Source organism: Salvelinus alpinus, chromosome 9 (assembly GCF_045679555.1).
Source record: "Salvelinus alpinus chromosome 9, SLU_Salpinus.1, whole genome shotgun sequence".
In the NCBI taxonomy this organism is placed as follows: Eukaryota; Metazoa; Chordata; class Actinopteri; order Salmoniformes; family Salmonidae; genus Salvelinus; species Salvelinus alpinus.
In genome coordinates this window covers 15,968,189-15,983,601 of record NC_092094.1, presented here as the reverse complement: position 1 = coordinate 15,983,601, position 15,413 = coordinate 15,968,189, and the positions used below count along the sequence as shown (strand labels likewise).

At 41.5% G+C, this 15,413-nt stretch overlaps 1 protein-coding gene across 1 annotated transcript; it reads right to left on the bottom strand.

Annotated features, from left to right (window-relative positions):
• Positions 1 to 3,161: 3,161 nt before the first annotated feature.
• irx5b (iroquois homeobox 5b) lies at positions 3,162 to 5,827 on the bottom strand. The gene is made up of 3 exons (XM_071416152.1): positions 5,261 to 5,827; positions 4,378 to 4,783; positions 3,162 to 4,146 (listed from the first exon to the last, which is right to left on the bottom strand). The coding sequence occupies exons 1-3, from the start codon at positions 5,498 to 5,500 to the stop codon at positions 3,449 to 3,451; spliced, it is 1,344 nt and encodes a 447-aa protein (XP_071272253.1). The 5' UTR covers positions 5,501 to 5,827; the 3' UTR covers positions 3,162 to 3,448.
• Positions 5,828 to 15,413: the final 9,586 nt, after the last annotated feature.

Genomic DNA, 15,413 nt, shown 5'->3' with positions numbered 1-15,413 from the left:
CGTTTGTTCTGTTCTTTGCAGGTGTTGGCCAGTTATTAAAAAAAAATATATATATTGTGCTTTAGGATCTATATGCTTGGTAAGTTTCTAATGTTATGACTTTTATACGGTTAAAATATTTTAAAGGGTCATTCTAGACTTGGTACGTCCATTTTGGAGTGATACATTATATGTATACATTTGATTCTTGAATAAAATGCCTCATGAGCTTCTTTCAATTGTTGTGCCCCATCAGGACCCAAAATATAACCTTGTTTTACTACAATATTTGTAAACGAACACTATACACTACAGTATATAGGGGCGCGGAGGACGCTTTGTTAATGTTTCAACTGCTGATTGCGCTTTAAGGATGCCCATTCTACTCATTTGAATGTTATGGTATCCACCACTAGATGGCGGTGTTTGTCCTTCAATGAGATTGGCCTTCCTCCACATGTGATCCAATAGCGATCCAGTGAGACGAGGGCCCTAGGTGCCACCAGGAGAGTGAGCAAGCAGAGACAACAGCTGAGCCTCTGTCTAATAATGTTGCTTTCTGCTGTGGCACCAGGGAGTCCATACTGCCCTGATAGGTCATGTATGTCACTGTCAACATGGTGTTCATGTCATCCAGGCAGACCCTGGGTGTTCTCTCTGCATGGTCCTCACAGAAGCGTACTCCGTGGCCGTCTGCTTAGGGGACATATGGGAGTCAGGAAGTACACTACTTTGGGGCAGGTGCCATTACGAGCTCCAGCCTCCCAGCTCACATCAGGTGACCGTTATGAGTGCAATGTGTCTTCCACAGAGCGGGAGAATACTCCTGGACTACTACAAAATGTTGCTCGTCTGCTGCTACTTCACCCAGACCATATTCAGTGAGGAATGCAGTAAGTGGTTTTTGATTGGGTGTCTCCGTGACTGCTGCATCTTTTTACTGGCACTAGAGGGCACTTCAGGCAAAGTTACGGCTACAGTCATTATACCAGGGTTTCCCAAACCATGGGGGACCCAGGACCAAGTTTGGGGAACATATATATATATATGATATGTCTGTGTCTCAGTCTACCCTCCTGGAAAGCTACTGGGTGTGCAGGCTTTGGTTCCAACCTTACTCTAACACACTCGATTGGGTTAAACAATGTAAAATGTGAGGATGACTCACGAGGTCATTAAATGTAAAGCACTTTGAAACGTTGTTCTATTGAAATGCAAGCCTTACACATGGATTGTATTTATTTTATTTTTCATATGGAAGGTACTGTATGTGCTTAATGTGGGAAGAGACTTCTTATTTTGAGGCACAACATTACCTCAGCCCTCAAAGACCAGAGACTGGGCCGTTCAACACAATGTTCTGCGTCTGAAAACCAACACTGTGAGACCAGCTGCTTTTATAGAGGTCCTGGAGCGAGGGAGTAGAGAAGGGGAGAAGAGGGTGAAGGGACTGCATGGCAGGGGGCTAGGTGATATCAGATCCTAACATCTGGTAGTCCTAGGGGTTATCCCATGCAGAGTGGACCTCACACTGGTTGAGAATGCCCCAGCAGCGTCTACACCTGTTGTTTACGACGCATGTGACGAATACAAATTTGATTGATGTCTGGTGGTGTTTAGCCTCAATGCACAACACAGTTGGGAAAGAGAGACATATGGGCCCTAAAGCCAATCAAACAATTACTTCACTGCAAATGTCAATGTTTTAGTTAATCTACTGAATGCAACTTTGGCAAATTCATACAGAGGACTGCTCCTAAATAATAAATGATAAGGTTGTGTCTTTGGTATGATAAAGTTACAGCACAGATATTCTTTAGATTTTATAAAGAAGGGTGTAAAAAAGAAAATGTAAAAAAAAAAAAAGAGGTCACAGGCCAATAGTTTGAATGGGTGATATGGACCAAGTCAGCGGTAATATTATACCGATATAATCCATAAATTACTGCTTGATAATTTGATGATTTTGTTGTTATTTATAGTATTTGAACTCCTTTTTGAGACTGTGGTGGATTGGATTTCCCCCCTTGGCTTCCATTTGTGTATGTAGCTGGGACCAAGAAGTAATTCTATAAAACTAAATGGGTAGATATCCTGCACTATTTTGCCATCATGAAAAAAGTATCCATAGACTGTCAATTTGAGTTTAAACAAATACCATTTATATTTCTTATGACCTTTGTGTAACCTGAGCTTTTACTGAATCCAAGACAACAGAAACATGAAAATGTCCGAATGTTTTTATAATCTTTTAACGTTTTGAGTAAGATGATGGTGTGTCTCAGACTATAGAACGTCTCAGGAAACGTTTAAACGTCCATAGACACAATGTATTGATGTTTCATACACACTTTCTCTGTTAGTAATCCGTTTTAAAAAGGACTTCAATATCAAGAGACTTTTGAGAAAAATAGCCTATGCAGAAAGCCACGAAAAATCACTGCAACATAGAAAACATGGAATTGCTTTAAATACCTTAGGTATTTTTACATACCCTTTTAAGTCATTGTGCACTAAGTGCGCTGAGTTTAGTACACTGTGATACGCTTTTCTCACTCTTCTCTGCATGTTTTGTTGCTTTTTGGCTCTTCGAATTCCAGGATCAAGAGAAATCCCCTCCTTCAGGATAACATTTTCGAACGTACACACTTAATTCCTTCAAGATGGCCTTGGAAAATGTAAGCTTCTTAACTGTTAATATTTTCAAAACGCAGATAGGCCTGGTTGACGAGGAATATTTTTGTGGTGTGATCATATTTAATTTCCTCCCTGCTCAACTTCAAAATAAATACAAATAAAACAGATATATGGGGATTACATTTTCCACAGTTGCTTCATGTAATTGCTACTAAAATCTAGCCTGGCTACATGCAGGGGGAATTTCGAGATTGATTTATCCTTATTGAAATACATATATATTACTTATTGGAATGGTTCTGTGATAATGCAGTTAACACAATAATGCATTGTTTTTTTAATCCAATACTTTTGCCGCATTGGCAACTTTCTGTGTGGAGTTGTGTGCATAACATGGCTGCGGTTATTTGACAAGGCACATATGTCAAACATTGCAGCCATGCCATATGAAATGAACTTGATAAAAAATAAAATATTGTTTGCATAATGAACGACCAAAGTTAAATATAAATAACAGAGTAACACGCTTTTCTTCTCAAACAGACTTCAATAAAACTCTTCTTTAATGATTAAATATTCACCACGCGTTTTGACAAAGGAATGCACTTTACTTTCTTCAGATATTATTAAACATTATCCTTCAAAAAATGCAAAATGTAATAATTCAATATTCATATTCCTAAATAATCGTTTGTTGCCTTTTTAGGGACTCACAAGAATACTCATGTTCAATGTTTCCTTTTCCCCACTGAAAATATCCTTTATTTTCCCAGTTCGATAATAAATAAATGTTTATATAGAGCCTATAGCTTACCAAATAACACACAGGCTACTAAACATGTGTCATACCTTTCTTAAGTTCATATCTCAAGTCTTTACAAAGATCTATCTGTGTTTGGCTCCTGGCTTTGCTATCTCTTGCCAGTGCCTCGGCTCTGTGTAACATAGTTTGATGTAATCCATTTAAATGTGTCGCTGACCCCACGTTGGATCCGGGGCTGTGCAGCTGTCCAAAAGCGCCATGATAGTTTGAGTAACCCTGGAAAAAGGGAGATGTATAATAGACATGTCTTGAAAGGGCTGCGCTGTGAGGGAAATGATTCTGAAGAGCGGCTCGCGGTGGAGATGACACACGGGCCGGAATCTCTGTGCGCAATTGTCGGGGCACGTTCTGGGCACCATCGCTACATCCTTTACATTTGTCCGAAGAAGTTGCAATCTCCGCCAGCGACCACAGTTTAGGTTTTGGGGCTGGAAGGGGCGAGTCAATCACTGACGTGGCATTGCTGGAGTTGCCTGTGTCATTACGCCTCGGTGCAGGTGGACTTGCAGTGTCCGCTGAGTCTGAATCCCTCTCCGCTCCAAGGTGCACGTTTAGAGGAGATGCTGTGGTAGTGGGACCCAGCATCTCGGGCACTCTCCTGTCCCCATGGTCCTTTAAATCCGGATCAGTTAAGACAGGTTCCATATCATTGCTGCTATTGTCCTCTTTCTCACGGGAGATTCCCACAGGATATGGATGATGTCCATCTGCAAGAAGATAGAATAAATTAGACCAAATCGTTGCAAGGATTACCGTAATCACCCTTTCAAGGTCTAACGAAAGCAACAGCATGTTGTAAGCCTATGCAGTGAATTACATGGAAATAGGACAATATTTTTGTTTTTACAACTTTTGAAAACAATTAAATGCCTGAAATAAAATACATTTTAGGCCTATTGCAACTTATAAACGTTATTGAAAAAAATTATTAAACTAACCTGCTTCATTTTTCGACCCAATTTCTGCTGTGGGCTTGAGTGGCTCGTCGTCGTCGTCATTCTTCTCCAGGTCAATGTTGTCATCCTCTTCCTCATCCTCACTTCTATTCCTCGGGTTCCACGTCATTTTGTTCTCTTTCTTCAAACGTCTTCTGGCGTTAGCGAACCAGGTGGACACTTGGGTAAGGGTCATCTTGGTGATGATTGCCAGCATGATCTTCTCGCCCTTGGTGGGGTAAGGGTTTTTGCGATGTTCATTGAGCCACGCTTTGAGAGTGGAAGTCGCATCCCGTGTTGCATTTTTCCTGTATGCAGGGTCGCCATATGGATAGGGGCCCAATGCACCACCAAACGGGTGATATTCTAAAGAGCCAGTGATGCCGGCTGAAGGATCATACGCGGAACCCTAGAAAGTCAATAGACAGACAATGTATAATCATCTATTTCAAGATTTTGACTGCACAAGACTGGCAAGCCTAAAATAAGGTATTCGTAATTTCCAGATCTTACATTTCCAATTCTATTGATTTAGAGATAAAAATTGATGTATATTATAGGCCTTTACATTTAGGCACAGTATATTCACAATTTATGACAGATTAAATATTGGACACGATTTTAACTCAAAATTCTATATTTTCTTTTGCAAAGTTTAGCAAATAATTGTGATAATTATTTAATTGCATAACTTATTATAAATTACTTAAAGCTTTTATTAGGAAGCTTTTATAAATATTTATTAAACATCTATAGTCTACTCCTTGCATCAGAAGGCTACACTTCAGCCTACTCGGATACAAATAGGCCTTTTCAAGGAAACGAACAGCATTTTTGTTTTTACAAAGTGCCTAATTAATTATTAAACTGTAGAGTATTCACTCACCACAAACGAGTTCATTGCCGCCCTCTGCTCTCCGCTGTACTGAAGGTAAGAGTTGAAGCCTGGCGATGAGCCATTGAACGCCGGTGATCCCGCGTACGGCGCGAAGGCTGAGCCTGAAGACGGCCGGCCCATTTCATCTGTCCTCGGTCTTCCTAAAATCACACTGGAACTGAACGGGGGACAGGAATGGAGAGCCAGAGAAACCGACGGTTGGAAGAGAAAGCCTTGAGGATACGCCATGATGACTGAGTGACCTCCTAAAGTCAGCCACTTAGGGCCACTTCTGAGCTTTCACCTGGTTAGTTGTACACTCACAAGACTAGCGCATGGAAACACATCTGAAAACAGGCCCTTTCCCTCAATGTTCGCATTTGTGAAATACGTATTCCATTCAATAACATTACGAACTGTTGCGTCGGTTGGTTTGTTGTTGTTTGCTGCAGCAAGTTGTCTGGAAAAGTAGTCTGCATGCAGCCTTCCAGCGGAACACTTTGTCGATGCTCACTACCTGCCAGGCTCTGGTAATTGAGTATTCTGAGGCAAGTGCTCCTCCTGCAAGTGGGAGTCAGCAGAGGAAAAAAGGCAACCTCATTCTATAATTGTCAGCTCCACCCCCGTGAATGCGCGCGCGTACACACACTCTCTCTCTCTCTCACACACACACACACACACACACACACACACACACACACACACACACACACACACACACACACACACACACACACACACACACACACACACACACACACACACACACACACACACACACACACACACACACACACTACGCTATTATTCAGATAGCCTATTATCGAATCAATATTATGTATTACCTGTAGCCTAAGACATAAAATGATATTAATCTAGGGTCAACTATCGATGAATGATCTTATTAGAAGCACTCCCGTTAAGGAGGCAAACTGCAGTTCAAACAACAACAAAGCGTTAACCCCGCCACTGATTTGGTAAACAGCTGAGGAATGGGGCCAGAGAAATGTAACCACTCTCATATTCATAGACACCTCTGTGGATTCAATGACTGACCGTCCATGATATCAAAGGTTTTAACCTATACAGTATTTGTTTACATTTACATTATTTAGAAACATTGGAGTGAATAAGCTTGCAGTAGCCTAAACTGTATTTTGGGTTCTGATGGGGTAGAAATAAAACAGTTGAATAAGCTCATGAGGCATGTATAAGTTATATTCTTCAGGAATCAATGTGCAGGCCTACAGTATACATCATTCATTTATTCAAAAAATGGATGCAGCCTACCATTCGCAGATTGCCCTTTTAACTGAGAGGGATCGCTGTTTATACTGTTCTTCAGTTGTAACAATTGCAGATATACAGTCACCTCCAAAATTATTGGCACCCTTGATAAAGATGAGCAAAAAAGTCAGTTTAAAATCAATAATACAAATACTGAGCTATATTGTATGCAAAAACAAAATAGGAAAAGTTGACTATTTTACGCAAAAACAATTGCTCAGAGAAGTATATTTTCTTTAACAAGTATTAAAACAAATTGTCAGAAAGATAGGTGTCAAAATGACTTTCACCCCTGTTTTCATTGCTGAGGCACCCTCACCTTGCGAGGATAACAGCCCTGAGCTTTTTTTCTCAAATGTTGTATGAGATTGGAGAATGCACTGGGAGGAATATACGCCTACACCATTCCTCCATACACAATCTTTCCAAATCATTGATATCCATCCTTTGGTCTGCACTTATGTACTGCCCTCTTCAATTCAAACCACAGATTTTTTATGGTGTTCTGAAGACTGAGTTGGCCGTTGCAAGATTTTGATTTTGTGGTCAAATAGCCATTTATTTGTGGATTTTGATCTTGGGGTGCTTGGGGTCATTGCTGTGCTTGCTGGGAGATTCACTGGCGGGCCAAGTTTCAGCCTCCTTGCATAGTGAACCAGGTTTTTGGCTAAAATGGCCGGGTAGGCCTACTTGGTAGAGTTCATGATTTTTTGAAATCACTGTTTGCCTTATGTTGAAATTCCTGAGCGTTATTTTCCCTTTCCGGCAGCTGAGTTAGGAAGGATGCCTGTATCTTTTTAGTGGCTGGGTGTATTGATACACCATCCAAAGGGTAATTGATAACTTACATTTTCCCCACCCATCTATCAATAGGTGCCCTTCTTCGCGAGGCATTGGATACCATCCCTGGTCTTTGTGGTTTAATCTGTATTTGAAATTCACGACTCGACTGAGGGACCTTACAGATAATTGTATGTGTGGGGTACAGAGATGGAGTAGTCATTTAGAAATCATGTTAACCACTATTATTGCATACAGAGTGAATCCGTGCAACTTATTATGTGACTTGATAAGCAACAATTTTACTCCTGAACTTATTTAGGCTTGCCATAACAAGGGGTTGAATACTTATTGACTCAAGATGTTTCAGCTTTTCATTCTTTATTAATGTGTAAACATTTTTATAAACAAAATCCCACTGTGACATTATGGGGTATTGTATGTAGATCAGTAACATAAAATTAAATATAATCCATTTTATATTCAGGCTGTAACCCAACTAAACGTGGAAAAGGTCAAGGGGTGTGAATACTTTCTGAAGGGACTGTATGGTGTCCAAGGCAACATTGTCTGTGTCAACAACAAGTTATTTTCTCTGTCTCACATAGACCTGTTTGCCTGCCAATGGCAGTGACCAAAAGGAGAAGGAGAACTGTCAGGACACAATAGAGACAATGAGGAAGAGAGAGATAGATGCAACACGGAAGAGAGAAAATGAAGAAAAGAGAGAAGGAGGAGAGGAGGGAGAGCATGAAAAGAGTCAAAGGGTGGCTGGTAGGGAAGAGAGTGAGGATGAGGAAGTGACTGAGAATATTGAGGATGAGGAAGTGACAGAGTATTGAGGATGAGGAAATGACTGAGAGTAGTGAGGATGAGGAAGTGACAGATTAGTGAGGATGAGCAAGTGACAGAGTAGTGAGGATGAGGAAGTTACAGAGTGGTGAGGATGAGGAAGTGACAGAGAGTAGTGAGGATGAGGAATTGACCGAGCGTGGTGTGGATGAGGAAGTGACTGAGCGTAGTGAGGATGAGGAAGTGACTGAGCGTCGTGAGGATGAGGAAGTGACTGAGAGAAAGAAAGAGAAGGAAAGGGAAGTAAAGGAAGTCTGAGTCAAGAATTGAAAGAGAAACAAACATTTCAAAATAGGTGCTAAAAGCCCTACAAGATGACAAAAAGAGTTGTAAAAGAACCAGAAAATGATAAGAGGAACACAAAAAGCGTGAAAAGCAAGAGAAGGAACAGAACGAGAGGGAACAGAAAAAAATAAAAGAAGAAGAGAAGAGGAGAGGAGAGAAAAGGATATAATTCAAATCTTAGAGGAAGAGAAGAAAAATACAGAAAAGGAGGAGAAAAGTAATTTGGAGGAGGCAAAAAAGAAAGAAAAACTGAGAGAGAGATGGAGAAGGTGCTAGAAAAGCAGAGGAAAGAAAGAGAGAAAAAAGAGAAAAAAGAGGAAAAGGAAGAGATTGGCAGATGAAGATAAAAGCAGCGTAAGAAAGAAAAGAGATTAAAAGAGGAGCAGGAGAAAAGAGAAGAGAAGGAACTTACATAAAACGATTGAAAACAAGAGAAGAAAGAGGGAGAAAAAGAAAGAGAAAAAGAGAAAGTGGGAACAAAAAGAGAGAAATTGGAACTTGCAACGGGGGAAATGGAGGAGGCAAAGATGAAAATAAGAGAGAAGAGCAAGAGTGGAAGAAGAAAGATCAGGAAAAAGAGGAGGCAGAGATGAAAAAGGAGAACAAGAAGCAGAGATGGATGGAGCAAGTCAGAAAACAGATGAAACAAGCCAGAAAATGTGAAATCTTCAAACTTGAAAACGCATCACACTTTGTACAACACTTTGTATTCAGGACAAAAAGGTAAATGCTTTGCCATATTTTTTGCAGTATTACTTTAGGGCCATGTTGCAAAAATGATTCATGTTTTGGATTATTTTTATTCTGTTCAGACTTCCTTCTTTTCACTTTGCCATTTAGGTTAGTATTGTGGAGTAACTACAATGTTGTTGATCTATCCTCAGTTTTCTCCTATCACAGCCATTAACCTCTGTATCTGTTTTAAAGTCACCATTCGCCTCATGGTGAAGTCCCTGAGCAGTTTCCTTCCTCTCCAGCAACTGAGTTAGGAAGGATGCCTGTATCTTTGTAGTGACTGGGTGTATTGATACACCATCCAAAGTGTAATGAATAACTTCACCATGCTCAAAGGGATATTACATTCATTTTTATTTTTAACCATCTACCAATAGGTGCCGTTTGCAAGGCATTGGAAAACCTCCCTGGTCTTTGTGGTTGAATCTGTGTTCGACATTCACTGCCTGACTGAGGGACCTTACAGATAATTGTATGTGTGTAGTACCGAGATGAGGTAGTCATAAAAAAATCCTGTTAACCACTATTATTGCATACAGAGTGAATTCATGCAACATATTATGTGTTTAAAAAAAAAGTAACCTTTATTTAAATAGGCAAGTCAGTTAAGAACAAATTCTTATTTACAACAACTCTCTACCGGGGAAGAGTGGGTTAACTGCTTTGTTCAGGGGCAGAACAACAGATTTTTATCTTGTCAGCTTGGGGATTTGATCCACTAACCTTTCGGTAACTGTCCCAACACTCTAACCACTAGGCTACCTGCCACCCCAGGACCTTGTGACTTGATAAGCAACATTCTTACACCTGAACGTATTTAAGCTTGCCATAACAAAGGGGTTGAATACTTATTGACTCAAGACATTTCAGCTTTTAATTTTTAATTCATTTGTAAAAAAAAAAATAATAATAATGAAAAAAAATATTCTACTTTGACATTATGGTGTATTGTGTGTAGGCCAGTTACAAAACACTTGTTAAATACTTATTGACTCAAGATGTTTCAGCTTTTCATTCTTTATTAATGTGTAAACATTTTTATAAACAAAATTCCACTGTGACATTATGGGGTATCGTATGTAGATCAGTTACATAAAATTAAATCTAATCCATTTTAAATTCAGGCTGTAACACAACAAAATGTGGAAAAACTCAAGGGGTGTGAATATTTTCTGAAAGGCACTGTAGGAGGGGTTTATGACTTTGTGGCTGTGGTCAATGCCGTGTTTCTGCGCATGAGCTTAGCTAGCAAACGGCGCCATGACATTGCCTACAAGGATGAGCGGAAATTTCTATTGGAGGATTTTCTCCCTATCTTCATACTGTACTGTCTTTGATGGAGTTTTGGGATAAACGCTGACAATAAAGTTCAAGGTTAACACAAGCTTAGGAGATCTTATACATTTTGTTCTATCAGATAATATAAGTCAGTTGTTAACATGATCTATATGAATTTACTCACTTCCGTCATCATGAAGTGCATTGAGAGGCTAGTCAAAGACCAGATCAACTCCTCCCTCCCCGACACACTCAACCCGCTCCAATTCGCTTACCGCCCTGACAGCCGCCCCCAGATGGTGAAGGTAGGCAACATTACCTCATCTACACTGATTCTCAACATGGAGGCCCCACAAGGGTGTGTCCTCAGTTCCCTGCTGTACTCCCTGTATACCCACGACTGCGTGGCCTCACACAGTTCCAACTCATTCATCTAGTTGCACACGACACAACAGTAGTAAGCCTGATAAAACAGGTCAGCATTCACAAAGCTGCGGTGCCAGATGGATTACCAGGACGTGTACTCAAAGCATGCGTGGACCAACTGGCAAGTGTCTTCACTGACATTTTCAACCTCTCCTTGACTGAGTCTGTAATACCTACATGTTTCAAGCAGACCACCATAGTCCCTGTGCCCAAGGAAGCGAAGGAAACCTGCCTAAATGATTACAGCCCCGTAGCACTCACGTCGGTAGCCATGAAGTACTTTGAAAGGCTGATCATGGATCACATCAACAGCATCCTCCCGGATACCCTAGACCCACTCCAATTTGCATGCCTCCCCAACAGATCCACAGATGACGCAATCTCAATCGCACTCCATACTGCCCTTTCCCACCAGGACAAAAGGAACACCTATGTGAGAATGCTGTTCATTGACTACAGCTCAGTGTTCAACACCATAGTGCCCACAAAGCTCATTACTAAGCTAAGGACCCTGGGACTAAACACATCCCTCTGCAACTGGATTCTGGACTTCCTGACGGGCCGCCCCCGGTGGTAAGGGTAGGCAACAACACGTCTGTTACGCTAATCCTCAACACTGGGGCCCCTCAGTGTGTGCTTAGTTCCCTCCTGTACTCCCTGTTCACCGACGTCGGCATGGCCAAACACGACTCCAACACCATCATTAAGTTTACTGACGACACAACAGTGGTAGGCTTGATCACTGACAACGATGAGACAGCCTATAGGGAGGAGGTCAGAGATCTGTCAGTGTGGTGCCAGGACAACAACCTCTGCCTCAATGTGAGCAAGACAAAGGAGCTGATCGTGGACTACAGGAAAAGGTGGGCCGAACAGGCCCCCGTTAACATCGACGGGCTGTAGTGGAGCGGGTCGAGAGTTTCAAGTTCCTTGGTGTCCACAACTATCATCGTCCAAACACACCAAAACAGTCGTGAAGAGGGCACAACAACACCTTTGCATCACTGCCTGGTATGGTAACTGTTTTCTCTGCTACTACACGGCAAGCGGTACCGGTGCGCCAAGTCTAGGACCAAAACGCACCTTAACAGCTTCGACCTCCAAGCCATAAGACTGCTAAACAATTCATCAAATGGCCACCGGATTATTTACATTGACACGAATGCCCCCCCCCCCCCCCCCCACACTGCTGCTACATACTGTTTATTATCTATGCAAAGTCACTTCACCCCTACCTATGTGTACAAATTACCTCGGCTAACCTGTACCCCCGCACATTGACTCGGTACCAGTACACCCTTTATATAGCCTCGTTATTGTTATTTTATTGTGTTACATTTTCATACGTTTTTACCTTAGTTTACTTGGTAAATATTTTCTTAACTCTTTCTTGAACTGCATTGTTGGTTAAGGGCTTGTAAGTAAGCATTTCACGGTAAGGTCTACACATGTTGTATTCAGTGCAAGTGACAAATAAAGTTTGATTTGATTTAATTACCAACAACGACGAGACGGCCCACAGGGAGGAGGTAGGCACTCAGACGGCTTGGTGCCAGGTAAACAACCTGTCCCTCAACATCAGCAAAACAAAATAGCTGATTGTGGACTTCAGGAGAAACCTGGCTGGACACACCCCCATCCTCATCAACGGGGCGAACACATCTCCGTGGAGCTGAAATGGTCAAACCGCTTTGGACGCAGTGGTGAAGAAGGCACTACAGCGACTCTTCAATCTGAAGAAATTAGGCCTGTCCACGCTGGCCCTCACAGTGTTATACAGGAGCACCATTGAGAGCATAGTGTTGGGCTGCATCACAGCCTGGAACGGCAACTCCACCGCTGCGGACCACAAGGCAATACAGAGAGTGGTACGCTCAGCTGAACGCACCATTGGGTGCACACTGCCTGCCTTTCAGAAAACCTACAGCACCAGGTGTTGCGGGAAGACATGGTCTGTTCTCCCCGCTTCCATCTCTCAGACATGGGCAGTATACTGTATGAGTGTCATGGCAAAAACTGTAAAACTGGCCAATAGCTTCTACCCCCAGACCATCAGGATGCTGAATAGGCAGTTACCTGCCCCCCGCCTCTATTTAAAGTTATATTTGCCTAAAAGCCTTAACGAGATTAAATTGCCCATGGTTATTGTAAGCTTCTACTGTAAACACAACGCTCAACAGCTCTGCTTAGTCAGACCTGTGTGCATGGATAGAGTTCATCTTATTTGTGGTTACTATAACTAGAGTGGATAGCTTAACAGACATCACTTTCACACTGGCCCATGGTGTGTGGTCAGTCTCTGTCATCATCGTTGTCTTAAAAGAAAAATCTACAAACAGTATGGGGTGATCTTGATAAGCTCTGTGTGTCTGGTTTTCTTTAGATGACAGCCACACCACAACCTACCACCCAGGAGAAGTGACTGTGACATGAATACACAGGTAAGCTGTTCCATTGATAGACAAACTGTAATAGCTGGAGCATGAGTGATGATCGCAAACCTAGATGTGTAGAATATAGAAGCCCTTGTTGAACCTGGCTACTGTTTGTCCCTCTAGCCTTCTCTTCTCGGTGTCTCTGTGTCTGAATGGAAATCCTTCTCTTATACAGTGAAGTGTTAAGATACGAATGCTGTGTTGATATTCTGAAATTAGTCTGTTCTCCCATGAATTTAACTGTGCCAGATACTAGAAATTAGTTGTTGACAATGTTTTATATACAGTATTAAAAAACAGCAACAATATGATTTACAGTTAGACTTTTAATACACCTGGGAAAGAGATTGGGATAATATTCCCATTTCAATTACACAATACATTACCAGAACGTGCCTGAAGAAAGAGAGAGAACTTTTCATTTGAAAATAAGTCAGTAACATGGAGACACTAAACAAATACTGATTGAGCATAATGAAGCCTGAGCAATGTGAAAAGTCTTCTCCTTAAGGAGTCTCTCTAAGTACATCATAAGCATGACCACACTCCTTATTGCTGCCGGGGGAAATGGTGCTGTTGATGATGTGTATGTGTGTGGTGTCGGTGTGTGTGTGTGTGTCGGTGTGTGTGCAGGGGGAAATGGTGCGGTTGATGGGCATGATCATTTGTGGCTCATATGCAGTTTCTCAGCTTATAAACTACAGATGGGTTGAGTAGATTAGAGATGGTATTTTCACACTTTTAAGCATCCCTTACTAATGCACTGCAATGTACTGTTAGGTTACAGTTGGGGAGGAGTATGATGTAGGCTTGCATCTTATAAGCACTGTTGGTTACAGTGTTGGATGTTGAGAATCATATTAGTTAAAGGCCATAAATGCATGTGGTATGGTGGTGATCCATTTCTAAACAGCAGTTATATAATATGATAACCTATTATATGCATTTACTCTGGTTTTCTTTATCTAGTAGCTTGACACCAGCTGGTGACCCAACATGTGTTTGTTTGTATGACCATCTTGATTACTACTATGTACTTTTTTATGCCTTAAAGGTACAGGTACTGTAATTGCCAAAATAAAGGAAACACCAACATAAAGCGTCTTAATAGGGCATTGGGCCACCACGAGCCAGAACAGCTTCACTGTGCCTTGGCATAGATTCTACAAGTGTCTGGAACTCTATTGTAGGGATGTGACACCATTCTTCCACAAGAAATTCAATAATTTGGTGTTTTGCTGATGATGGTGGAGAACGCTGTCTCAGACGCCGCTCCAGAATCTCAGCATTTTTATACATGACCCTTAGCATGATGGGATGTTAATTGCTTAGGAATTGCTCATTCACCACACATGTGCGGAAGCACCTGCTGTCAATATACTTTGTATCTCTCATTTACTCAAGTGTTTCCTTTATTTCGGCAGTTACCTGTATGTAAACAACTTGTGAGGACAAAGTTGAAGATGCACAGTTGTAATTCATCATCTAATTCCCCCACAGTCTCTGTGGTACTGGTTCTTTTGTGGAGATAATTCTGCAGATGAAAGCAAAATCTCCTCTCTTTTTACCCCATTCTTTATTAATTTGCTTAGCCTGGAGGGCAAATGACAAGAGGTTACTTGTAAGACAGTGTGTTCAATTAATTCGAAAAATACATTCCTTTTAAAAATAGTTGTTAAAGTATAAACTGTAATCCTTGTTAGCTGGACTCAACTGTAATTACTACCCATGGGATTTGTGTATTAAGCATGGGAAATGTCGGGGCATTGTCTGTGTTAATGAAAGGACTTCACTGTAAGGGCTAATGGTTACTATGACAGCACTGCCAGGGAAAGAGAACTGGGATATACTATAGTGTTCTAGACTGGATATCCCATTAACCACAGTATTCAAGAACGAGGCTTTTAGCCTAGAATTCAAAATGTGTGTGAGCGCGTGCTTGCATGTGTGTGTGTGTGTTTGCGTGTAATCCGTATATGCACACGTTTGTATCTGTGTATGTTTTAACCTCTGCGTCTTGCTCTCCATTGGCAGGCGACTCCGTGCCCTATGACAGTGTCTTCTTCAGGTCTTCAGGAGTCCCA